The 27,406-nt window shown below is 37.5% G+C and overlaps 1 protein-coding gene across 2 annotated transcripts in view; it reads right to left on the bottom strand.

Moving 5' to 3' along the window:
- Positions 1-12,219: 12,219 nt before the first annotated feature.
- The window catches only part of PDGFC (platelet derived growth factor C), a 120,956-nt gene continuing 105,769 nt past the window's right edge, over positions 12,220-27,406 (bottom strand). For both annotated transcript variants that reach the window (XM_062574735.1, XM_062574734.1), the window contains 3 exons: positions 19,999-20,206; positions 14,655-14,872; positions 12,220-13,873 (listed from right to left, as the gene is read on the bottom strand). In XM_062574735.1, coding sequence (XP_062430719.1) covers positions 13,757-13,873; positions 14,655-14,872; positions 19,999-20,206 — 543 coding nt within the window. In that variant the 3' untranslated portion in view covers positions 12,220-13,756. The remainder of the gene's footprint in view (positions 13,874-14,654; positions 14,873-19,998; positions 20,207-27,406) is intronic.

Raw genomic sequence — 27,406 nt, 5'->3', positions numbered from 1 at the left:
GTTCAGAATATTTAGAAAACTTAGTAAAGTCAATTTAAAAATCAATAGTGTACTTGGAGCTCATAAAAATGTCACTGCAAATATAGAAGAGCACATACTAAGCAAAGACGAGTATTAACTTGCACAGTTCTTCCTTTTTCATGCCATTTACATGCTGTGCTCTAGCAGAGCTAACAGCTACAGAAACAGAAAGCATTGCCTATGGTAGCCAGTAGTGCAGACCAGTAGAAACAGCTCTGAGGGGGGAAACACTTGGTGCTGAGCACTTGACACGTCATATACGGACAGGTGTTTGGCAGCAGCAGGCTTGTTTTTTGCTAACTCCTGTCTTCTTCTATAGAGCATTCAATGCCAAGGAATAGCATCAAGACTCCTGAGGCACATCTCTTGGTTTTTCACTCAAAAAGGATGCAGTCCATGCTCTCCAGACTGCTCTGCAACGTAAAACAAAGCATGACAAGTGGGCACAGGTGCCCACTGCTGTCATGCTTTGAAGGGCACTCCTGATCAAAACGGAACCATTATGCAGACACATCCACAGAAGACCATATGGAAAATTAAGCAACTGACAGACAATTTAATAGGACAACATCCAATTCTTACAAACATAAGATGAAAAGAAAGCCTAGCTCTCCCAAACTGTGCACAGTGCTAAAAGTTTTCTTTGCTTCAGTAGCCTCACGCACCAGAGAAGAGGTACACCGATCAGACAGCACCATGCAATGCACAGCCCTTCCCTCAGTGGTTGGCCACTGTGCCATTGTGCCTCTGTCACATGCTGCTACTCAGCAATGAGGAGGACCTATTTACCTTTGCTATAGGCCGTAAGAATCCTTATTTATATGGCTGGTACAACCAAACTGACTGCCACATACCTGAAGCTGGCTGAAATTCTCTTTTAGCTTCTCCTAAGAAGGCAAGGATGTTAGGCAAAAAGATTAATACAAACGTCAAAATGTTTTCCAACCATCAGACAAAAAGCTGAATATTCATATATACATACACACACACACACACTTAAATCTCTTGCAGAAAGAACGAGTCACATTGTTTTCCTGATCTTCTCATATGAAGTAGCGTATTTCATCTGTGGGCTTCACTCAGTGAAAGCTGAGTAAAAAGTACTTCACAATACATACTTCCAGTAAACAACTTTTCTGGAGCACCAATAGAATGAAAAGTTCTCAGCACTAGAAAATTAAATATAATGCCTCCAATTACTGAAAATACTACACCCACAGTAAAAATGAAATTACTCACAATAGGCTGAGGGAACACCAAGTAACTTAACATGGGAAACAAGAGACTAAACTTTCAAAGTAAAGATATTGATTGCACAGTGAGAAAAGATTGCTATGAAGATTGCTGAATCTCAAATTACTCATGTCACATGAATCGCAATTCCACCAGCTTACTTCAGCTGCAGGTTTAGGATATGCTGAACTAGATGATAAGAGACTGGAGCCAAAGATGTGCTAGAAGAATTAGCATGCAACCAACATGTTTAAACTTTCTTGTTTTTTAAACAAAGAGAAAAATATTAGTCAAACGCTCAAGTCACAGTAAGTTTATATCAAAAGTCTGACAGTAAGTTTTATGTATGCTGTATCTTTTAAGTATATCTTAAATGCTCAACCTCTTCAAGGTTTCCTCAGCCTGTACTACCACTGCAAACTTTTGTCCTACATGCATGGCTTTTCAGAAACCAGCAAACGCTGGTTTCCAGTTCCCTGCTCCACCCTGCAGTGATGTTTTCCTCTTTGCTCTGCAGATAACATACAAAACATGCTATGAAATAGGAACAGTAGGAATATTTGGTTCACTGAAATCTAAACACAATGCACATCCCCTTTCAATCTATTAAATGCACATTCCACTGTCAGCTTGAATCTGCTACGATAGCAGTTCATTATTTCCTTGCTGCAGCTCAGGTACCCAGCATACAGCTCGTCATGCCAGGAAAGCAGCACATGGGCCAGGTCTGCTCCCCCAAGACAAAATGTTTCTGCTTAAAGACAGTGAAAGCTTTATGCCTTGGGACATTATGGGCACGCTCTCTCTCTCTCTCTCGCTCTGTCCTCTCCCCTATACCAGTATCGGTGACAGAACCAACGAATCAAACAGCATTGCTGTAACTATAGTTGAGTCTCCCTTTCAACATACTTGCTCAAAAGGCAGATGCAACAACCAGAATCAAACAATAAATTTTGTCTATCACCCCACCAAAACCTAGTACATGCCCAAAGTCAGTAGTTTGTGTAACGTGACAAAATTATGTATTTTCAGGTGTCTACAGCCTTTCTATAAGATGCAAGTAACCATCCATTGCTTCATCGGTGAGGTGGCACCTCCAGGATACAGCCTGCCCCTCTACAGTCTGAACTCACTGACTCTTCTCTCTGAGCTAAATCCCTGGCCATTCAACTCCAAAAGCAGCTTTTTTCCTGACAGCTCTCTGCTCAGCCGTCCCCCACCCCAAAGTGCACCACAGGTTAGCCCCACCAAAGTTCCCCTTCGTTCACTGTCTCAAGAATTCAGCTCCTCCACACTCAAGCTTGCAAGTGCCAACAGCAGCTCATGGTTGCCAGGCTCTCTCTGCATCACTCACTCTTCCTCCTATATGCTCTTTAAGAAGACATTAGTATGTGTTTAAAGCCAACCAGACTTTGGCAGCCAAACAAGTTACTAGCCGAGCAAGTTACTAGCCATCAAGTGAACTACTATAACTGACCCTAGGTGAACCTGTAACCAGCACCAATGCAAAATAAAATGCACTAGCTTGGACCATTGTTATGGTCGATGCAGACTACCAGTAACTGCAACTCAGACCATTCATACTCTTTCTAAGAGTAAGATAAAAAGGACACTAAAATAAAGAATGAAAGTGAGAAAAAGACTGGAGAAATTTCTGACAAAACCTTCCCTTTCTTTTAAGACTTGACAAAATGATGAAAAGAGAGATTTGTTGGAGCTAAATTTTCTTCTATAATCTGACAGAAGCCATACCCCATAGTGCATCATAAAAACACCACACAGAACAGCATATTTGGCACCCAGGTAGAAAGGTCATGGTACAGCATATCCTCTCCCAAGATCCTCCCAGTCCCTGAGAGCCTACTTGCACAGAGCCAGTCAGTCAGAAACACTCCTGCCTTGGCGGTGTATCTGTGCAAAGACTTATATGCAGGCACAAGTGAACTCATCCGGCCTGCAGGAGTCAAGGAGCCCATCTGCAGGGAGGTCTCTGGCACGCTTGCTCTAGCATTCTACTCCTCAAGGCAGACTCCGTGAAACTCAACCTATCTGACTGCAATTTAGAGACATACCCTGGTCCTTAAAACCTCTTGAAACAATGAATGTCATCAGCTCTCAAACATGGCTATCTTCCTTTGTAAACACTCCCCTTAACCTCGCATGTAGTTTCTTCAGTCTTCCCACACCCAGGTTCCTTTTCAAAGAAATGTTCCTGCCCTCATTTGCCTTTAGCTTAAATGGGCAATTTTCAAAGAGAACAGTAAGTCAGCCCTACCGCCCATTTATTTCCAAGAGGTGTTAGGTGCTTACCCGGCATTTTTGCTAGTGACAAATTCCTTTGGTTCCTCCAATTTCTTGTCTGATGAGATCCTGAGCTTATGTATTTGCACTGTCTAACTGCTTTTCTCTGCTCACTAATTCTGTTGCTTAACTGTACTGACGCTGATTTAAAATATCCCCAAAGACTGAGAGTTTCTACTTTCTGAAGCACATCAGCACGACTAAAGCAGAGAGAAATGCAGTTTGGGCAGTCTAGGTTCACTGCTTATATTGCAGAAAGGCATGTAAGAAGAGAACACACAAAAGTGAACAAGCTAAATATTAAATTATAGGATCCTTATTCTAGTGCTGTTACACTTTGCTATGAGAGTGAAGGAAATTTAAGTTTGAAGAGAGAATAATCCTTGCTGAGGAATTGGATTGTCCTTTCTGATAACTGGGAATGATTTCTCCAGTCTTTTTTCCTGAAATTTAAAAATAAATCTGTGCCTGCCTCTTCTCTTGCATTTAAATAAGTGTGTTGTCAAGACCTCAGTGCTTAAAACTGTCACACAGAGGTCACAGAGAAATTTCACGCTGCAGTCATCTACATGGGGTGGCCTCCAAGAAGAATTTGAGGGCAGCCAAAATTCTAAAATCCTTTAAGACTGCTTAAAATAGTCTACCATATTTAAGTTACCGTATTTAAGACAAAGATTTTACCCCACCACACAAAGTGGCTTGACATGATTGAGTGTTGTTAGTATAGCAGTGATATGTTAACGCAGGTACTTTATAGAGTAAAATATTTATACAGAGGATCTTGTTCACTCTTTCACACTGGAAAGAATGTTGCCCTTATGGATTTAAATGCCACCCTGAAGCATGGGTACGGGGAAATCCAGCATTGCTTAAATAAATATTCTATTTGTTGTTTCACATTCTCATGGGGCAAAAAGAATTCATAAGTATCAGGGTATTTTAACTAGCTCTTCATTCCTTTTTCTGGGAAAAGACTAAGGTGATGTCATTTTCCCTTGCATATTCTCTCAAACAGACTAACAAAGATAAATCAGTCTTCAAAGAACTGGATCTTTTCTTGGATCATGGTTGACCCTCAAGGGTAGCAGCCCAAACCCCACGTCCTGTGGGTATTTATATATATAGGCCTATGTGTGAACCGATGGTTATCATCATCCCATGCGGCACCATTCCTGGCATTGCTGTCTCTGGCTAACGTGCCTTCTACAACCACAAAATTGTTCTTTATGTCATTTCCTAAAGGACTAGTAACTCCTTCTCTATATTTGTAATAATGAGGTACCTCTTGTCAGGGCAAAGAACAATTAACAAGCCTCAAAAGAAAATGGCTATGTTCTCACACAGTAAGTAAAGCAACACTGAAATGGAGAAGGGTAAGCTCTTCGGTAAAAGCTCAAAGGCTATCATTTATACAGGAAACTTGATCTTACTTGAAAAATAAAGGTGTGATTTCACACAGGATATTGGTTTAGATATAGGCTTTTTCCTATCACATAACATATGATTATTTCACATCCTTATCTTCATTTTTTAACTTGAAAGTAATGATTAACAAAACAGATATGAACCCTCTGGACACCTATTTCAGAGAAACTGAAGAAAAAGAATTTGTCATCTATCAGACCATAAAGATTACAAGGCAATTGTACTTAGGTATATCCTTCATGAGTAAGGAAATACTTTACTCTGTGCTGATTAATTCACAGTCCAATGCTGATTTGAATATTTCACTGTTAGGATGGAGATTGAATTTTGGCAGAAATTATGTTTGTGCTAATGTAGCCATCTAGCTTAATTTCACAAACTGCATGTAAAAAATCAACAGGCCATGATATATCTACTTTTACATGTAGAAAAAGTGCTACATTACTTTGGCATTAGCAGGCCACACTGCTAAACTATTAGAAATGTAAAAAGTTTCTGAAAGGAATTCTTCACAGCCACAGCTTGATTTCCATTGCATTTAGGTCATCCTTTTCTCTCCTTTCTCCTTCCACCCAAGGTGTTAACCTCCTGCCCAGGGTGTTAACAACTCAGCTCTGGTTAGAAATGGCAGCATTTTAAAGATTACCTTTAATATTTCTGGTTAAATTATGGTTATCACTTGTAAAAACAGAATTATCTTAAAAAAATGCTAAAGTTTTAATTTATCCAATGCGTAGTGAGATTTAAGGAAGGAAAGTGTACACAATATATTAACAACACCCTCTAAAAGAATAATTAGTATTATTTTGATTCTTCCAGTAATTTCCAGGAACTACTGCTTTTACTGAACATTTCACAGTGCATGCAAGCGGCTTTTTTTCTTGTGTAAATCATCTGTTCTTAATTATCCTCCTTTTGATAGTAAAATAGTTAATCTGCTCATTTTGAAGACACTAAACTCACATTTAGTAGCATAGGAAACCAAGCTTATGAAACTTATGTTAGCCATCTTTCTCAAACATGGCCAGCGCTGATTGTACAGTACAAATTCCTGTTTGTACTGTACAAAAGATGTTGCATTTATTTGGATGCACTGTGTTTAACAGCCACTGATGAGAACATCAAACCTAAAAGACTAAAGGAGTCCCAAATTGCTTATTTCTGGGAATGTGGAAGGTGTAGTGTAGTCGCACTACTTCATAAGCTTCAACCACCACCACGAATGGAGACAAGAATGCTGAACTAGAGAAACAGCTGGTCTAAGAATACACTTGTTTTAGTCTTCTTTATCTCATTATTCATAAACAGACTCCTATTTCTTCATAAGCCATAACCAGTGTCCTATTTAGAAGTCAGCCTCTCCCCAGGAACCATATGCACGTAGTATAGCTCAACACCACCTACAAATTGCTCTCCAAAGAGCCACAGGACACAACAGTCAAGAAAAGATGCTCTCTCACTCTCACTCCCCCAACCAACTGCTGAATTTGCTTGTTCAGTTAAGAAAACCTGCAGGTTTACTTTGCCTCTGATGCATGTTGTTTCTGCCCCTATGAGAAGCTGTGATTTAGCTCTCAGAGGTTTAACTGAATAGCATAACAAGGAAAGAGACTGTTGTCATGGTTTACTGAATGAATCATAGCTCTAGTTGCTTAAGCCTTTAGATGAAAAAGCTTTCTTACTGCTCAGATATACATCATCTTTTAATACTTGTCTTCAACATGGGACATGAGAGGTAACAAATTCACAAGTATGCAGATTTATTTTCCATGCTTTGCATGTGGGACATTTCCCTTCTGGAAACGGGAAAGGGCAATTCCACTGGTGGAATTTTGTACATTTGAATTCCATATGCCCTTCAGCAATATAAAGACCTCATGATTTCACAATTATTTGAAGCCCCTAAAAGGCCAATTTTTGTCTGAATTGATGTCTGCTCACTGTAGTAATATCAAAGGTTTGCTTAGCATCTTTGTGGAGTCACACATGAACACAGTATGAATATGCTATATAGTGGGCAGCTTGACATCTCTACAGAGATGTCACCCTGAAGAAATAAAGAATTTTGGGGATCAAACCTTTTAACACCCTGGGACACACACAGTCATGCATTTGTTTTACTGAGTGAAATTATTCAACTTATAACAAAAGGATACAGAATAAAGAATAATTAGTGTGAGGTAAAAGTCATTCCTACTCTGAAATTGAGAAAAATCTAGAAAAGAATGAAGTCAAAGTCATATTATCTTCTTCTGGTCAAAGTCTCTAAACAAAAGCTTTTAAACAAAATGTGCAGTTAATTTTGGTACATTTGACTGACAGTTCATTAACATGCTAATTTTACTAATCACTGGCTGATCCTCTTCCTCAAAAAAGTTTCCCAAAAGATCGTGGCCTTCATTGTCCTCACTGCCCTTCTCGCTAAAATGAGTTTTGTATTAGTGGTACCTGAGGTCCCAAAACATACACCATGGATATGACTGAAGCAGGACAAAGTGAAACAGATAAACAAAATTTTTTGCCAACCTTGTTATCTTCTTGGGATTCTGCACAGTGAAGGAAATGCAGAATTTACTAAGAGATGAGGTTTTTCAGATTCCAGTCTGAAGAAGAGAGACAGCAGAACCAATCTGGGATGAACTGCTGTCTTCAGAGCTGCAGAATCTGAGGAAGGGAGCATCGGTTTGTTTACTTGAACCAACACTTCTGTCTTCAGTTCACTAGGCAAAACAACAGGCTGCCAAAATCAGCTATATGGAAAATCATTCCAGGCTACATGACTTCTTGACATTCTTCTTTGAGAAAGAAAAATTTTGCTCGGAAAGCAGGCCTGTAAATGGACTATTCACATTGATTAATTTTATGCATCTAGCAGAGCTGCCTAAGTGGGAGGGCTAGACTGTGACCCTATACTAAATGAAGAAAGACAGGCTCAATGGAGAGTGACACAGAGCATGATTCAGAGCAGGAATCTAGTTTATGTGCTCTGAATCACACTTTGAAGGAGGCTGTCATCTTTCTCCCACGAAGTAGCTGAAAATTTATTTTTCTTTTAGCAGTCTAGGAGAGTTGCAGAGAGGCAATGGGCAAATTATCTGATTCTTCTCTGAACAATTTTGTATAATTTATGCTGAAAAAAGGAGCTGTATTTTTCCTCTGTGATTTTGGCAGACAAACAAAGAAACAAACACTGTCCTTAGGTTTGAAAGGTGCATGAAAGGAGTTTGAAAGGCAAGTTGTCTGATGAAGCATCCCATGGAAAAACTGTCATGAAAAGAAGACTTACTCAAACTAATTTAAATAGCAAATTATCATAAGTAACATCAGAAAAATGTTAGTTTGTTTAGCTTCAGAGGTCAGTTTGAATGAGACTCGAGCAATCCTTATTCTTTTAGCATCTCTGCATGAAGTTTTACCTGAGAGCTCTTAACAGTAGCAGAAATACTGTATCTGCAGAAGTCAAACAGAAAGTAGACATTTCCAGGTTTTTTCCAGACATCAGCACAATTAAAATGAGATTATTTAAACAGCTTGTAGCTGAATTGTAAACTTATAAGAGTTTCAAAACAGTTCTCTATTAGAAAGGAAATCAAGTAACAGCTTCAGCTGGCTGATGCACTAGCCATTAAATGAGGTAACTTTGTGCTTCAGTATTTCTTGCACCTCCATGTACTCTGTTGTAAAATTCACAAATCTTTTTCTTTCCCTTTGCTGCAAAGAAGCAGTGAGCCCCTGCCAGGCAGAGGAGCAGTAAGTAAATTCAAGAGCTTAAGAGCCAATAGATGTGCAGTCAACGCCCTTGGTGACTAAAGTTTTGGTGCTGCTCCACATCACTCCCATACCAACAATGGCTGACACAAGGGTTTCAGGAATGTAAATATCTACAGAACCCATAAAAACAATGCTCGCCATCCACCACCGGTTGGCAACTCCCCACCTATTCCTCTGGGGGATTAATTGCTTTTAGTCTAAGTTACCTATATGCACTTGATACAACCTACAAAATACAGCCTACTCTATCTGGATCTTGTCTAATTTACAGGAGCTACTTTATTTCACCCAGTTATTTCCTCTGTTTGAGAACATTAAAAATAGTAATTTTCCTCTTTATTCCCTAACATGGATGCTTGTATTAACACAGTTCACCAACTCACTGCTTAAAATAGACAGCAGTAATTTGAAAAATCCCCACAAAAATGAGAGATCAATTTCTATCCCACATTGAAAATCATGGGCTTTTTACCCACTTTCATTAATCATTTTTTTACATATATAGCATCTTTTGCACTCAGCACTGATGATCTGTAAATGCGGAAGAAAATGTACTGTTGATTGCTTGTCAGTAATTAATATCTTAAGTTAGTTTTTGCCACGCTGTTGTTCTTTACTTTGAAACAGTAGAACACTAATAATAATCAGACAACTTTACTTTGAAACAGTAGAACACTAATAATAATCAGACAAAACTCTCAGAGGAATATTTCCTGAATTCTGTACATAATTCTGGATATAAAATAGTTGGCCCACCTTGAGACTGCAAGAAGTTATACTCCTCAAGAACAACTGACTGAGAAATTTCATCTTCTGGTGACAAAATCTTCAGAGACAGAAAAGGTGTTAAGGAATTAAAGTCTTACACTGTGGGAATTTTAAGCAAATGCAGAGAAGTAGAGCTGGACAATCATTTCTGAAAGTGAACTGGGAAAGTATAGCGTGAACTTTAAGCAGAAGTCCTGTCTACCATTAGTACATTTATTAAGTGCAATTTTAAAGTCTTATTTCAAATATATTTTTCAAAGTTTAAGCCTAAATATTGGTGATGGTCAGTGCATTGAAAAGAAAACAGTACATGCCATTATTTTGTCCCTTCCACTGGCTTGCACTGTTCCTGCATTCACCCTTGCATACACCGTTTGCTAAAGAAGCTCTGAGGCCTGGTAAGAGCCAGCGGGATGGCAACGGGCTGAGCGAATTACTGCCCTGCCCAGGTGCTTCCCCGAGACGCCCCTTTGCAACAAGCATTTGTTGACCTTACAGATATGCTGTATGTATATAAAATATTTCGCCCACCTTAAGGCTGCATGAAATTTCACTCCCCAGAATGACCTGATTGAAAAATTTAATCTTCAGGTGACAACATCTTCAGGAGGAAGGTGTTAAGGGATCAAAGCCTTTTAGAGAGGGAGTTGTAAACAATCTAGGAGAGTGCTCTCACCAGCACCGTTTCTTGGCCTTTTGTGCTGTATTTCCCTCTGCTGATCCCTATTGCCCATACCCACCTCACCCTCCGCACCCATCTACCTTCACCTCACCCACAGCACCCACTGACCTCACCTAACCCATGGCACCCTGCACACATCCCGCACACATCGCCCACTTCCCATCTCCTCCAACCCGCCTGCTGCCGACCTGCCTGCTCCATGCAGGCAGGTCCCCTCTCCTGCCGCCCGGACCGTGCTCAGGTCTGCTCCGGTGTTCTGCTTCCCTACCTTAATCTCACATCCGACACCAGTAAGGATTTCTCTTGTGCCATGTTTTGCTCGTTTCTAACTGAAGACTGAAAATCACTAATTCAATTTACTTTTATGACACCAGCTCCCCTACGCCGTCAGAAACTTGCACAGAGCAGCTTCAAAATGTTTCAAGAATCTTCTGGATGTAAAACCAGATTCAGCAGATCTAGGAAACAAAACCTAGTGAACATAAGCATTATGTAGTAAGGGTACAACCCATCAGATCACCAGCACAAGTTATCCACTATCAGGGAGTACCTGTTCTATCAAACAGTATGGAGCAGGAAAGCAGGAAAATTTCATCTTTAAACCCACAGCATGGTGTCTTTTCCAAGTTTTGTCCTTTGCTCCTCAGAGCTGCCCATGCTGTCTAAGCTAGTGCTAAATTCCCAGAATATCTGATTAAATATTCCAGTTGCCCAGCTGTTCTGCAAAATGAGAGGGGTATAGCACATGGCAGGCATGTGCCCCTGAGCCTACGCTATCGGATTCAGACTCACAGGACCTTCTTCCCTTTGCTGCCATGGCAGCAGGTCTCAAAACTGAGGGCAGAGAGACTTCTTTCTTCTGCTACTTGCAATATTCCTCTCAGCATGGGGTAGCAAGGAGCAAACAGAAAAACAAGTTCAGATTAGCTAAAGTTTCAACATGGAGCTGAGGGGAAGGAAAGAGTTTAATGCTGCCAGGCAAGAAAATAGGAAATAGTGGGTAGGGACTATTTTCGATCAGATGAGACATACAGTACTGGAGACTAGGATGAAAAGAGGAAAGGGATATTAGTTTGGATGTCAAATGCTTGGCCTATAGCAAGAAACTGGAAAGGTAACTGGTACAAGGACACTGGCAGGGAAGGAAGTGAGCCAAAACCAGAGGGGGGCAACAGAAGAAATACTTGTGATTTTTTGAAAGCAGTAACCTTCAGATCTACTGTCACCAAATATGTATCCCAAAATGCATGTCACATCTTATTCCACTAGCAAGTCTACAGAGAGGATGAGACCTCATATACTTCCCACAAGAGTAATGTATGTAATGGAATTACATTTTTAAATTCTTCTAATGAATTATGGTGCCAGAGGCTGTTATTTCTCCTTTTAATCCAATTTGATTACTAAAAGCTCTTGCTATCACAAAGAAAGCATAGTACTAACTCAAAAATAATGTTACTGTGAAACACTCTTTAGTCAAGGACTCAAAATTCAGATAAACCAGGTTTCCTGTGTGACCATAGTTCTGCATTCTGGTGCATGCTTTAAAGTTCAGATGGATAATTATATGCTGCATTTCCACCAGATACTTGCCTTACTCAGGGAGAGTTTGAGGGTTGGGAAAATATATCAGCTAAGACAGAATCAGATTTCACCTGAGAATTTTTCAAAATCACTATCACAAAGCTATATCGACATGCAGAAACATCCATATCAGAACTCATTTTCATGATGGAAACAATAACAGAAGACATTTTTTCAACCTGACAGCTTCACATCTACACTATTTTGAATTTCATTGATTATATGAACATCATCATATTCCTCATCTTTTTTCCCCCTCTTAGATTTACAGCTAAATAGAAATAATCAAGCTAATGGAAGCACAAGAAAAATCTGTTGTTGTTAATAGAAGTCTTTCACTTTTATAACTGACTTTCATAATGATAAGTAGTGAATCACCCTATTTTTTGTTATTGTATATTTATTACATATAAATATGCAATCACACTGAAACATTTCTTCTCCCAAAATTAGCATTATTACTTTATTTGGTGATTCATTACAATCTGCAAATCCAATAGTCAAAAAATAAACTAGACATAATGTTAAAGCCTTTTACAAGCAAAATACTTTACTGTTTCCTTTTCAATTTGCATAGGGTGGAATAAGTGTATTGGTTAAAGGATATAACGTACAGAAGAAACAAAAATATAGTTCATAAAACTGTACTGAAGTGTTACAATTCTGTGAGTCAACAGAATTTAAACAGATATAACCATCAACAGAAAACCATACACTTCAAAATTAACAAGGCTACCTTGCTATGATCACGATGCATCATGAAGGCAGCAATACACTGAGCTTCTTTTCTTATGTTGTAGATCATCCTACTTCAAAGAAATTAAACAATTAAAAAAGCCAGAATGCATCTATCTATGGTCATTTTTTTTTCTACTGGAACAAAAGTCAGAATGGAGAGAGGAATTTTTTAATATCTACTTCTGAAACCATTTATAGTAATCTCTGTCTCTTACATTTTCAGTATCATGGAGCTAGTAAGGTTAGACCTTCACCAACACATCTGTTTACTATTACTGTGTTTGCAGATAAAAACCCAAATTTTTTCACTGTCTACCAACAAACTATCAAGCAATAACACTCCTTTCACATAGTAAACTATGTTCCCATGGTAATCTATGTTCCTCCAACTGTATAAATCTGGCTTTAAGTTTCACAAAACTAAAAAATATTTGATCTAGGTTGTAATAAAAAAGAATATTAAATACCTTTGGTAAAAATAGATATATTTAACAAGTTTAGAAAAGCAAATAGTTATATTGTCAAAAGGAGAGTATAAAAATGTACACGATAAAAAATAACAAACAACAACAACAAAATCATCAGCCATGATAGTAAGAATAAAGGCGCTGTTCTTTTCCATGTTAGCTCATTCCATAGCTATTGTCCGGTCTTCTTTTTAAAAGGCAGGAGCTTTACTAAAACGTATGGAAAAATCCAGTCTTTCCTACCAGTACTAGGCAAATTATGTTCAATTTTGAGCAAGACAATCTGTTTTAAACCAAGTTTATAAAACAGAGAATGCTTCATTTAGAGTACATAGGAGTAGCTGAATACAGAAAGACAGATTTCAGATGTTTTCAGCAGAGGCAAGGTGTACTGGAGCTGTAAAAATGTGACAGTCAGCAGGATCAAGTCTCCATGATGTGAGCCTTCCAAATTTATTTTTACTCCTAAATTATAAATCCATGTATTGTCAAGAAAACTGTGGGGGACAAAAACAATACATCCATTTTAAATCCCTCATTGATGCCTTTCTCCCATCCTTTCATTGGGCCTTTAAACAGAGCTGTTACACAACATATAATTCCAGTTTGGCTTCTCCTCTTTTTAGAGCTCACTGTAAATCCTGAAGATGGAAGATCCCCAAAGCAAACAACTGAGATTATAGAAGGAGATAATGCACAAGCCCCATAACAGAATCAGCCATTGATTGAATGTGCTTTGCAAGAAAACAGCACACTTAAACCATGTTTATCCTTCAGTATTCCCTTTGCACACACAGTCACACTCCTCATGGTGTTCCAAGGGCACATCTGTCAATGATTTATGCAATCCCCGTACACCAATCCTTGGCTTCAGTTGGAGAACCTGAAGGAGAACAATCCAAGCATCAAGAGAACAGCAAGTGCATCGTTACACACCTAGACTATGAGCTAGACTGCTCTGGAAACAAATTGGAAGATGGGAACCTTATTAAAAGAAACAAAACCTCAGCAGAATTTCTTCATTTATTCCACACAATAATTATTGTTTTTTATTTCACCTCAAGGCCTTCCCAAATATGATTATAACATGTTTAATAGATACTTTTTTTTTTTTAATCAGAGTCTTGCAGTTTCATCTTTTTATTTGTTTTCTTTAAAGACTAATGATATAAGTTAACCCCATGGAATTACAAGATAACTCTTTAATAAATAATTTTAATTATAGATCTGTAACAATGGAAATGGATATATCTCTTTCTTTATAAAGTTCGTACCTGCTGCTAGAGAAACATTAGCCAGGAGATGTGATATGTCCAAATTCCACTAGTAAAGAGATATCTCAGGAATGACTTAACAGTTCCATGGAAAAGCCCACTCTCCACAGCAAGTCAGTACATAGCCAGCACAGAAATATATTAGTAGCTATAGGGATACTATGAAACTTAAATATAAAATACTACCTTCCCTTTCACTACTGCATATTATTTTAAAAGGGAAGATATAAAATTTTAAGTAATCTCATTAAAGTGGTAAAAAAAAAAAACCCTACTACAAATCCAATATATATAATATTAAGATATACTTTGGTACATTCACAGTAAAAACAAATTCTTGAGTTGTCTTTCAGTACTTGCAAACAAGCAAAAGTACTAGAAAGTGCATACCTCATGGTATTTTTTGGTGACTTTTGTTGGTACACATTGGCACTCATTGCAACTCTGATGACAACAGGCACAGTTTCCACCACAACGCTTAACCAGAAGACACAGTGGCCAGAAGATAGTGTCAGTTCGCTTCAGCTCCTCCCTCAGGGACACTGAGAAGTTGCGAGGAGTACAACTATACAACCGTACCTCCTCCTTTAGAAGGTTCAGATCAACCACTGCAAAAAAAACAAACAAACATGTGCTCTTCTGATTCATAATCAAATTTCACTGGTGGTGAACCAACAGTGGAGAACACCCTTGAGGAGAGCTCATTTTTGTGCTAGTGGTATAGGTTCAGCCCAAAGGATAATTTTGCTGTTCATGTATGAATACTGTGAAACCTAACTTGAAAAATCCTTCTTTACAAGTATTCACTATTTATTTTGTAACTCTGGAAGAGTTGGTTCAAAGTAACCAAAGCAAGCTTTAGATGCTATATTCTATAAATGCTTTATCATATCAGCCCTAATGGAGTTCCCTTAGTGCCACATTCATACTCTTGAATTTGAGCGTTCCCATTCTCTATTAACTACGGACTGGAAAAACACACACAGCAATTAAGAATCCTGTCAACCTTCAAGCACATTTCTGAGTTCTTTTCCATAAAACATGACAATATTTTCCCCCTTGAAAATTCATATAATGCTTTTTTGTAGAGGAGATAAATAAAAAACCACATTTTTAAAGTATAAATAATCAAACTATTTATATCTGAGGGGGGAACTCACTGCTAAGGACAAATAACTTCAAGAAGTTAGTTCATTATCACTGAATACTGTATAGACAATATATAAGTGTATAAGTAAGTTCATCTATAAATGTCTTAGCATACTCCATTTTCATTCATCCTCTCTTCCTTCATAGCAATACATACACAAGTTTCTGTTGTTTCCCTTAGCTTCATTTTCACTTAATGTCTCTTAAATAAAATCCAGCTTATTTTTCTGAGCATCTAACTCATTGATGTGCAGAGTTACACATATTCATATTTAGCACCAATTTCCCTATAAAACAGTTCCGCTGTTTCAAACTCACGCTAAGAGTTTGACTGTGCCAATGGCTGAACAGATAGCTCACAAAAAGATCATAAATATGGAAAATTACTTCAGGCTCCCCTTAACTGCACCACCAAGAACTATGAAGTCTTGAAATTGGATAACGAAAAAACTGGGATTGGTTTGGTGAAAAACAGTGTAATTTCATTTGTTTCAGAGAAGCTAGGCTATAGCGTCCATGATCCGGAATACTTTGTCTTAACCTTTTCTCTCTACTCCCACCACCAGTAGGAAAGAGAATTAATGTCTAATGCACAGGGATATTCCTTCCTGCTGCTTCATAGTACTTCATCTTCCTGAACAGAAAGAAAAGAAGAAAAAATAATGTAATGTAGCCTGAATGTAATAATGTAGTATTTCTTTTGCAAACCTGATCTGTATACTGGCATACAAAAGTAAGGGTATGTTGTTGTGAAGGGTCAGTTAAACACATTGAAGCATTTTCTCTGCTTACATTTACAGTGAATGCTGGGGCACTTCATTCCTTTACTATCAGGTTAACACAGGCTCCTAAATAAACAAGCTGATTTTTTTAGAAGTGAGGAGTGTGTAATAACTCCAAGGAAGTTACTGATAGGACGCCAGCCTGCCTCCCACACTGAAAGAGCATTCCCTAAAGAAAGCTGAGAAGGAAGCAGAAGAAAAGAGATGATACAAAACTTTCTGGGGAGAGATTCACAGTGAGAAGTTAGAAATAATTTAAGCTCCTCTGGTCAGCTAATAGCTCTAGGTTGAGTCATTTAGAGGGTGGACATATCTACCTCCATTTATCAAAGACTGTGGACAGAAACTGAGTATGCTTTCTTCCATTAGTTTTTGAGATATGGAATCAGTGATGAGTCTGAATGAGAATACAACACCTAAAAGACAGTAATACAAATGATAGTTCTGCTGATACTTTCTGCCAGTAGATTTCTAGAGACTGAAGGTGCTTGGTACAGTGAATTTCAGCAAGCTAAGCTTATGTGTCCTAACATGATTTCTGCTTGTTCCTTCACCATGAGAAACTGAAAATAGAAGCTGCACACTGATGCCAAAGATACCACCTGCCCCTTCCAGCATGCCCACTGACCAGTGGAAGAGAGCTGTCTACCTGGCATCCTATTGCTCTGTTATCTTCTGCCTACAGTTAACAGTAGAGGAATGCATCCATTTTTCTGTACTAGTTGTAGTCATGTCACAGAGAAAAGAACAGTGTACTTAAATGAGCAGTAAATGTATTATACATTTTGTCACAAAATTGAAATGTATCTGGACTGAACCCCTCACACCTCCAGACCAAATTTTAAGAAGTCTCTGTATAACAAACACACATTCAGCTCTTGACAGATGTATTTAAGCGTGCCTTACTGTAACAACAAGTTTCAGGAGACCTGAAAAACAGCACATTTGGTTTCTGTGCTTTATGATGCACTAAGGTATATTGCTATTATACCTTTACGTGAACCCTCACCCTACCTTATGTAATTCAATTTCATTAAAAGGTCTGTGGCAAATTTATCCAGTGCTTATATAATCACTTCTTTGAAGTGTGTGAATGAAGCTGTTATTTTTTCAAAGAGTATCTGTCTGTCCAAAATTTATTTTAACGCACTGTGGGCATGAAGCTGGAGGAGAAAATGTATATATTCCCTTAAAAGTGTTTACTTAACCACAATAAAAGGTTATGTGGATTTCCCAAGTGCACTGAGTTACAGTACCTGTTATAATGTGAACATTTAAACACTCTTTCAACTTGGCTTCCACTCATGTATCATGTTTGACACAACAGTCAAAGTTCTTTTGTTTAGCACTAGCTCAGGAAGAATGGAAGGTTCTGCAGTAGCATATGAATGAGAAACACTAAAATAAAAATAAGGGGAGGAGGAAAAAAGGGAGAATAAATGTAGGTGTAGGTAAGTCTAAAGTCTATTTCAAAAGCATATCTTCATTAGCATATACAACTTAAATATTCCATGTTCACACCAGCCTTTCTTTTACTGGTATTGTAACTGTTCAGCATCTTCTGAGGTTTTTATTCAGTACGACAAGGATCTCTCTTTCTCAAAACAATTCTCCATCTGGATCTTACTCTCAAAGACAGTGAAATAAATTATATCCTATTTGAGACACCAGTATGTGGGCACAGACAGCAGAATGTTTCTGGTTCCTAGGAGTGTAACTCCTTGGAGACGTTCCTAGGAGTGTAACTTTCCTACTGTCTTCTACAATAGGAAAGAGCTGTTACAAAACTGGTTTCCCCGCAAATTTTGAACTCCAAACAAGGAGTACAAAAGACAAAGTCACATATCTCTCTATACCAGAAAAGTATCTACTAAGTACTATGGTTGGATTATGACTCTTTTATCATTCTTAAGCAGACTTCAGATTATGGCCTAATGATTACTCATAGATTTCTATGGGAAGGAATGGAATCATTTTTTTGCACTGCAACATATATTTTATTTTAAGTATGCTTAATATTCTAAAAAAAATTAGGGCTATTTTTAGACATCAAAGCTGTTTGCTGTTTCTTCTTTCTTGGCTAAAAGTTTTTGGAAGCATTTTATCCAGAGAAAACATCACACGCAGAACTTCTGTGGAATTTAGGTTGTCTAAATATAGTCTTTTTAATATGAATTATTAAGCAGAGGATGATATTCTTCTCCTTTCTACATAAAGTAATATATATGTTTAATTAGAGTTTCTTTTAATCTAGATATAAATTGATGCTTGTTCATGAACACAGACACACTAATTTAGCTTCTGCACTGAAATATTGCAAAAACAGAACTGATCTAATTATAAAAATCAAAGAGTTTGGGAAAAAAAAAATCCACAACATTTTAGGGCATGCACTTCTCCAAAACAGTTCTTAAATAGGTTTTAAAATACAGCAACATTCTACTAAAAGCAACAATATAAAAAAGCTTGCTTTCCCTAACTATTTAATAGACCTAACAGTTCATACTATGTCATCTCAACTGGACATATTTTCTGCCCCAGGCTATTACATTACACACTCAGTAATGCAGTCTGAGGGTGGTCTCTTCAAGATGAATGTGGCAATACTGTGATATGTTTATTCAGTGGAAAAATCTATTTCAGTATCTAATTAGAAGTCTTTAAAAGATTTACTCTGATAGTTTCTTTGGAAGATCTGTCTTGCAGGGAGTTGCTTTTGTCTATATAGATGTTATCCAACACCTGCATTTTAGTTTATGTAAGGTTCCAGATATTACATTTTGTTTTTCTCTCTAGTTACTGTATGCTTATGGCACACATTTGGCAAATACTGAAACTCTTGAATTAGAAAAGTGTTAAATGACTATCTGAAAGACATAGTCCATTGCTGAAACCTTTTAAAGAAATTTCCTCCTCTTTGACTCTTGATATAGTTGATGAGTACATTGCTGTAGCAACAAAGGTAGGGAATGATTCAAGGATCAGCTATCAAAACTTAAATTATTATGAAAGTTATGAAAGTTTTCATCTCCTCCCTTTCCTTGCTGATCAGATGATAATCTAGTTTATATTTGCCAACTGAGGACTCTATTCAGTTACACTTGTATATCTTCATTTTCATGCTATGTGGTGGGAAAGGAAGGAGGTATTGTCTGCATGCTATCCACCACATGGAATCCATAAACATGAAATAGTGGGCAGCATCTGGAGGGTATGTGGTAGAAAATGCAGGAATGTCAAATAGAATAAAATGACTAACTGAACAAGAAATAGCTCAAAAAGTCTTGAAATACATGATCTATTTTACATCTAATTAAGCTGACAACTGCATGATCATGCAACAAGATATGGACACAAGGATTTCATGAGGTAGCAGGAAAGAGAAACATTTAACTAACTGCTATCAATTTACATGCTGCAGAGACTGCAAACGTGCTAACAAAATAAACTAATTGTTCACTTGACAGAGCAAGTGTAAGAAATGATCTATGTTAATCAAAAAATAAAGTTGCTGCCCTCCATACAAAAGAAACTCACATGCCCTTTTCTACTCTGAAAACAAAGAGGTCCCAAGCTCCATCTGCTCTTTTTTTCTTTGTTACTTAATCCTGCTAAATTCCTTTAAGTTTTGAGTTTAGTTATTGTCATTTTTTTTCAGAAAATGCAATTGAAATCATCTAGTGACAATGATCTCTAACATATCCCATCCTTGGAACCAAAATTCAAGGTGAAGAAGGCTCATAATTACTCTTTGTTACAAAGACATCTGTAGAAAGCTGCAATGCCAAACGGAAGTGATTTACCTCTTGATTTTCTCCCATGAATATATGCCTTTCCAAGAAGCTGCCACGTTGGTCTGTACAAATCTTCCAAATCCAGCTGCCACCGATCTGGTTCAAGGTATCGGATAAGTTCTTCCACTGTACTAAATCCAGCAACGGCATTGTTTAATACATCTAATGGTAAAGCTGATGGGGGTAGCAATGACGGGCTAGGTGCTTCTGTGTGGTGCTGCAATCAAAGCCAAGAGAAGAGTACCAGTCAGAGTTTTAATGGATCTGCTTTGATGAAGTGTTGTACTTTATGAAGTTATACATAGCTGGGAAAGTTTATAAGTGGCTAGATTGTTTCCAGTGTACAGTTTACCTAATAAGACAAATGACAAGAGCCAAAAAGTACCTAATTATTCTTCAGCGATTAAAGTAAACAAACTTCTACCAGGCAGTCTTTCCACTTCTTACATTCCTAGTCTTAAAGACAGCATGCTACTATACCTGTTCTTTGAGGAAGTTCACTAAGTGATGGACAACATCATGGAAGCAGAACAGTGCTTTGAAAATATGGGCCTATGACAAGCAATTACTCCCTCCAGAAACCTGAACAAAGACACTTTTCACATGCTGCCTTTCCTATGAGGATCTGCCACAACCTTTTTGTTCCCATCTTTCAATGTAAAATACAAACATGCCCTAGCATAGAGACAGCAACTATTCCTGTTCCTACATATAGATGAAAAAAAACCTACTACCTGTGCTTCACAGGGCTAAGAATTATGTTTCCAGTTAAACAACAATTAACAGAGTAATAACAACATCTGGCATTACTGTAATTATTTCTCCCTTAAAAATAATTATTTCCAAAGATATCAAAGCACTTACATGCTCAAATGGAGTACTGAAAATGTACTCTCCAATAACGCAAATATCACCAAGAAACTCTCACATATACAGGATCAGCAATACTCAGCTATGTGCAATTCTAGTAAGTGGGACTGCTGTTTTTGCTCACTCTCTACAACCTCTTTAAAACATACACATTGATTTATATTTTTGGAGGATTAAAAAAAGGCAGGACAGGAAATCTTCCAACTCTAAGCAGGAAGCGTTGCTTCACCATCCTAAGCTTCTTGAGACCTGTAACAGGGAGACATTACTACAGCCATTATGTCCATACTGTAACACTACAACAATTTGCCTGTGTCACATAAGAAAGAGAAAGAAAGATTTGACCTTACTGCTGATTTAGAGACAGGAAGGATAAAAAAATCGTGACTTAAATACATAAAGTTATATGCATCACACTTCTTTCAAATGTGGTTCACATGAGATTTAAGGGAAAATTTATTCAATATGAGCTTGGTGAAGCCTTGTAACAGGTTGCCCAGCAAGGCTGCATGGTCTCCACCCTTAGCAGTTTCCAAAACATGACTGAGTGAAGCCTTGAGCACCATGGCTGAACTTAGAGCTAACCCTGTTTTGAGAACAAATTTGAAATAGGCACCTCTTGAGGTGCCTTCCTGAATTTTCCTACGATCCTACAACATTATTAAGAATGAAGGACTTGATACTATTCCAATTAGTGAACTAACACACCGTTTGACCTTAGCTTTGTCACTTCACTGCGCAGTGCCTGTCAGTGCTACACAAAATGGGAATGGGGCAAATAAGATCTCTCCTGCCTTTCTGTAGGTGACGAGTTTTATACCAGCACTTATTTACCTTTACAAGATGATCACAGAAATAGATTGGTGAAAAATGTAACAGCTATGTAGGAACAATTATTTAATAAAAGAGTTCTTGCAACACTACATACTAAACAGCAATTTCATAAAATATGTCTGCCATAGTAATATTTGATAACAATAATTATATTTTCCTTTTTGGGCTCTCAGTTCTATTAAATATGTATTTTTGGTTTCAGCTAAGCCTGTGGTTAAAAGGGCAGCAAACGGAAGTAACCACCATGCCCTTTCCATTATTTACTTCAAGCATTTTTCTCTACCTTCAAGAAACACAATCTGCACAGCTTTTTAACCAGGAGTCTTGCAAGAATAAAATGAAATACAGGTCTATCTGCTGGAACCATTTCTACACTATTTTCATCTTGCTATTCTAGCATTACTTCCAAACAGAGAGTGAGGCAGTTGTTCCTCATTCTTGACGGATGTGGATTTCAGAAAGTTCACTTTTTTTTTTTCTTTTTCTCTCCAATGCCCACATTAAAAAAATAACATGCTGATCCATCTATTAGGTTATCATAATAAAGCAACATATTCTGGTCTATAATTTAAATATTTGCTCTTAGCAAAACATGCTACTCAGCAAGTTTCAAAATAGTGCTGTGACACTATAATTCAGATGGCTAAAAATAAATAAATAAATATTACAACATTTTTCTTCCTGTTTTTCTCCAGGATAATTTATTTGTTAATAGTCACATTTTATAATTTGAAGGTGTAGGGTTTTGCTAAGGTGAAAAAAAAAAAACGTTCAAATGGTAGAACTAGTATTCAAAGAAATAGATTGATTCCAGATGAAAATCCATTTCTATTTCTGTATTTCACAGTTTAGAACATGCACACTTAACAATATATATATATAGGAACTAATTTATGTTATTCTGGATTCGGCAGGCATTTTCTAGAGTGGAAAAGTCATGAGCAAATGGTGAATCATTGTGTTTAATGGTATTGCAAAGCAAATACAATTATCATCACTTCCTAATTATTCCCACACCAAAATAAAACATTAAAAATATCTAATTAAAAGAGAAAATTGGCACAACATTGAAGATGAACATTTTAGAATATGGTAGTTAAGATTTTAAGATTAGGAAAGTATTGCCCAATAATCTCTTAATTTAGTCAATTTAAATCACTGTGAGAATGTATCAAAGATTAAAGATAATCAATATAGTAAAGCTATGAATTCTGTAATATGTATTTATTACACAATCACTTGAAATCATTCAAAGCTTTTTGTATTTAGAAACAATGTTTGCACCTTCAGCAAAGTTTTAATCCTGGAAAGGGTAACAGGCAAAATGATATAACGCAAGAAATCAAAACAACTTTATCAAAGGAGCATATCTTTTAGAAAAAATCAATATAAAATTTTAGCATAACTCTGAAATGTAGCATTGCAGTTGCACCTTCAAAGTTGCACCTTCTCAAATCAAGCTGTTTCTCTCCTTTGTAGTACATCATTTCTGTTATAGTTCCTTCCAAAAAATAAATAATCCCAGATAAAAATCCATCTCTTTAGAATTTAATCTGGACCTATTTTAACATTGTTTCACTAACCCCTGTCTCCCCCCATAAGCCTGATAAAACAAAGCTGCTGTCAAGCCACTCTATGTAGTGCTACCAGCGTAAGAACACAGTCTCAGAGCTGCACTTTCACCGCAGAATGGTGGTGCGAAGGCTTTTCAGTAGGATCCCTGATAAGCTTTAGCTGTTTTGCTATGAAAATTCTGATGAAGATATTACAGAGACTCTTACAATGAATGAAGCAGCTAGCTGTCTACTGTACACCTGCCTTATCGCTGCCATCACCTATTTACTCCACAGAAGAATTACGTCACGTCTGCCCTAACAGATCAGCCAGTACATAATCAACCTTAGATGCAACAGACATATCTTTATCTAACATGGGAGATACAACCTAGGAGAGCAGAAAGTTAAAGCAGACAGCTTTACAAAGCAGCCATCCAAGATAGCTTTCTTTATGCAGACCAGTTACTCAGAAGTGACACTCTCCAAGTTTCTCCACAAGGGCATATGCAGCTCGATTATAGGCAAAAAGGTGCTAGTACGACCTGTGCATCTGGCTCACTGACTTCACTGGGCTGACACATCAGGAATGAATGTGGTCCCAGTGCTGCTAGGGAACTGGTGATACCAATAACATGATGAGTTACTTTTCTTTAGAGATGTATATCCTTGATTAATACCAATGTTTTAGGCTTAAGACCACTGTTTTTTATTTTTTGCCCAAAGAGAAATGTTTTCCATCAAAATAGGTTTGAAAAATACATCAGCAAGTTCTATATAATAATATTTTCCCTCTAGTAAACAAGATACTCTATGGGGGTTTTTTTGTTCCCAGGAAAAAATTTTCAATTTACTTTAATATCAATAAACATGTTTAAAAACAAGACAGGGCCAAACAATTCTATCTTTATTGTTACTAAAAAAAAATCAGGATGAAAATCAAAAATCAGAGCAGAAAATACAGAACCTCATCTGTCCTGTAGAACAGACAAGATAGAAAATTAGTGTTGGATCAAGCAGGATTTTCAATAGGTCTGTTATTATTCCATTTTCATGTGTATACTTGATTCTGTCAATAAGAATACCTTATAGAAATTTCCTAAGACATTTACAAATGTAAGAGAGGCAAATAAACCAAGGTAGGCAACGGGTCAAGACCTTGGCTTGCAAGGAAGGAAGGAAATAAGGTTTAGACAGACTTTATGAAATTACCCAGATCTGAAAGTTATATGTAACAATAGTACCCCAGTAGGTTAATCAAAGTTATTCCATCTAGCCTTTTTCCCAAAGAGGAAAGGGTATGACACTGTTGCACCTGGAAAAGAAGGCAGTCATTAGTAAAGCATAAGTCTGGTAAAAACTGCAACAACGGAGTATGAAATTACCTAGTTGAAGCTGAGACCTAAAGGATAATTTAGCACATAGCCTAACTTTGAAGGCTTGTCTTTAATTTCTTGTTTTGCCACATACTTCCTCCCTGACCCTGAGCACATTATTTAGGCCATGGCTTCATGGTATAAACCATCTGGCAGTAGAATTCCCTTGTTGTGCCAACATGACTATGTATGCGGCTGCATCATAAACAAGAACTAATCTGGCTAAAAAACCCCACTTTTCATCTCTATTTTTTTTAACCACAAGTTTATTCACAGCATAGACCTCCAACAGCTAAGTCATCAAAACCAAAAGGATAGTGGACAATAACACAAACATTTTTAGATTCACTCTGGCATCAGGAGGCTCATATCATGGAATTCAGTACTGCAGCCTTGTCACATTTGTAAAATGAGAATAACAGCACTTCATCTCACAATCTCCATGACAGAATGAAAATAATAAATATTTCTTAGGTACTTATTATTGAGCGTTTTTTGGGAGAATCTAAAACTTTTTTTAGACAGATGAAGAGTAAACTTTGGATATGAGATTGTATGTTATAAACCTATCCCTTCTACCACTATTGGTCAGTTCTTGCCTTACAGAGAACCCATATAATTGCTCTACAGATGAACAATTCAAAATAAAACAGTATTCACCTTGAATGTATGCAAGATCAGCTCTTAAGCACCACTGTGATCTAAGTAAAGCCTTTGTTTTGCTTCTATCTCATAGGATAGGACTGTTAGAATTCTGAGAGCCCCTTTCAGTTAAAGGAAAGAAAAGTAGTAACTTTGTTAGTTTGCTGCAGTCAGGAGTGAGGAATCTCATGTTTAATAATGCAGTCACAGAGTTAAGCTTAGAACAACAAAAACAAGTGAGTCACATACTTGGCATGACATGACATTTACAAGCAAGGAATAATACGCTTTTAAAAAAAAATTCCTCTCCCCAAAAGAAACCCCCCCATTTTTTTTTTCACTCCTTGTCTTGAAGAAAACATTGTCAAAAAGTTTGAGTGAAAGCCCATTCATCATTAGGCATAGTTTGGAGAAAAATACTAAACGTCAATATAGTTTAATCAGACTAAAAGGGATGCTATAAAAAAGTAAAACTCAGAAACACACTTCCCTCTTGGAAATATAGCTAGGACCAGTACAATGAATGAAACAACATATATTTTTTTTCCAGTGGAATACGCGTACAGGATTTTATTATTGTTAATATTATTATAAAAGCGCACTCTGAGCCCTGTTTAGATTTAGAGATATGCTGTTGAAACTAAAAGTGTATGCACATTCTTGTAACACTCACAATAAAGAAAGCCTGTTTTCTTCCTTTATATTCACAAGTAACGCTCCTATTAGCTTCATTAGAAGCTAGGCAAGAGAACAAATATCCAGTTCAGAAAGAACTTTCCCTGAGGACATAGAAGTTTCTTGGCGTAACAACAGTTCTTCTCTCCCATAGATACATGCAGTATGGATTCTGAAAAGCATCTACAAATCCATACCTACATGAAATTGACAATTTTTAAAACTTTTACTTGCTCACATGTAGGTAGTACAGAAAAGCTAACTCATCTGCGAAAGTAGCTCACCTGTAAAAATTCACCCTCTCTGAGCTACATGTAAGAATAAACCTGAGTCAGTAGTACGCAAAATGCTGGTCCTGTTCAAGCAGCAACCTAGAAGGAAGTGGAAGTGATCTGCAGTAGGGCCTGTGGGCAGCCACCAAAGGGAAGCCAAGTTTCAGGATTGTCTTGTTGCGCTTCCAGCAAAGAAAGGGAGAAAAAAAAAAAAAAAAAAAAAAAAAAAGAGGAGGAAGGGAAGAGCAGATAATCGGTTTAGACTGCCAAAGCCATGGAATAAGGCAAGCAAGCACATTTACTTATATGTGACAAAGAAGTAAGCCAGGAAGACTGGTGCAGGTCCCATCCATTGCAGTACTTCTAACCTCTTTTGCTGAAGTTACAATCACAACAGCAAGGATGCCTGAATGAGACATACAGCAACTTCGGGGCTACCAAATACATAGTTTGATGAACTAAACTTCAGTTAAACTAAAGCAAACAGGCATCCAGTTCAGCTATCCTCATGTCAGCGATGTAACTTTTGGCAGACAAATGACGCAATTTGGGGTAGCAACCCTCTCCAATTTAATCAGCCACTACAAATGAGACCCTGAAAGCAGGATGAGTGCCCCTTGGTTCCCTTACTGCGCCTCCAGCTTTCTGCTTTTGTTAAGCTCTTCAATTTGTCTGTTCTTAGAGTGTGCTGCCAACACTTATCGATGCTTGTCCAGCTTCTCTTTGTATATACGCAAGGCTTTCCTTCCTCACGTTAAAGACCAGGGTCTGAGACTGCTTTCCAAACTCTACATGAATAGTTTCTTAAGGCACTAACACAGAGCCTCACTTCCCAAATGGTGCACCGTTTCTACTCTCCCTTTCTTAATACCAAAGATGAGAAAGGTTGCACAAGGAAGTGTGTACCTTACTTCCTTTCTGTCTCTGCTTGTAACCAGTGTGAATTTTTACTAATGAAGCTGAATATGTTACCTGGGAAGCACACTGGGAAGGTAGGAGGAGCAAAGAGGGGAGGACTACAGTGACAGACAGACCTAGCCTAGCCCAGAAAAATTAGCCTTTCTTGTGATCTACTACCACAGATTGCTAGCCAGAAGCCCTAGGGAGGAATGAAAATGTAGAAGCACTGGTAGGAGAAGCCTAACATTACCTTAGGTTCTCTTAAAATTTTGAGATAAAATGTATTTGAAAAAGT

The sequence above is a fragment of the Rhea pennata genome, chromosome 4 (genome assembly GCF_028389875.1).
Source record: "Rhea pennata isolate bPtePen1 chromosome 4, bPtePen1.pri, whole genome shotgun sequence".
Lineage (NCBI taxonomy): Eukaryota > Metazoa > Chordata > Aves > Rheiformes > Rheidae > Rhea > Rhea pennata.
The sequence above is the reverse complement of the archived record's forward strand: the minus strand, read 5'-3'. Positions and strand labels throughout refer to the sequence as shown.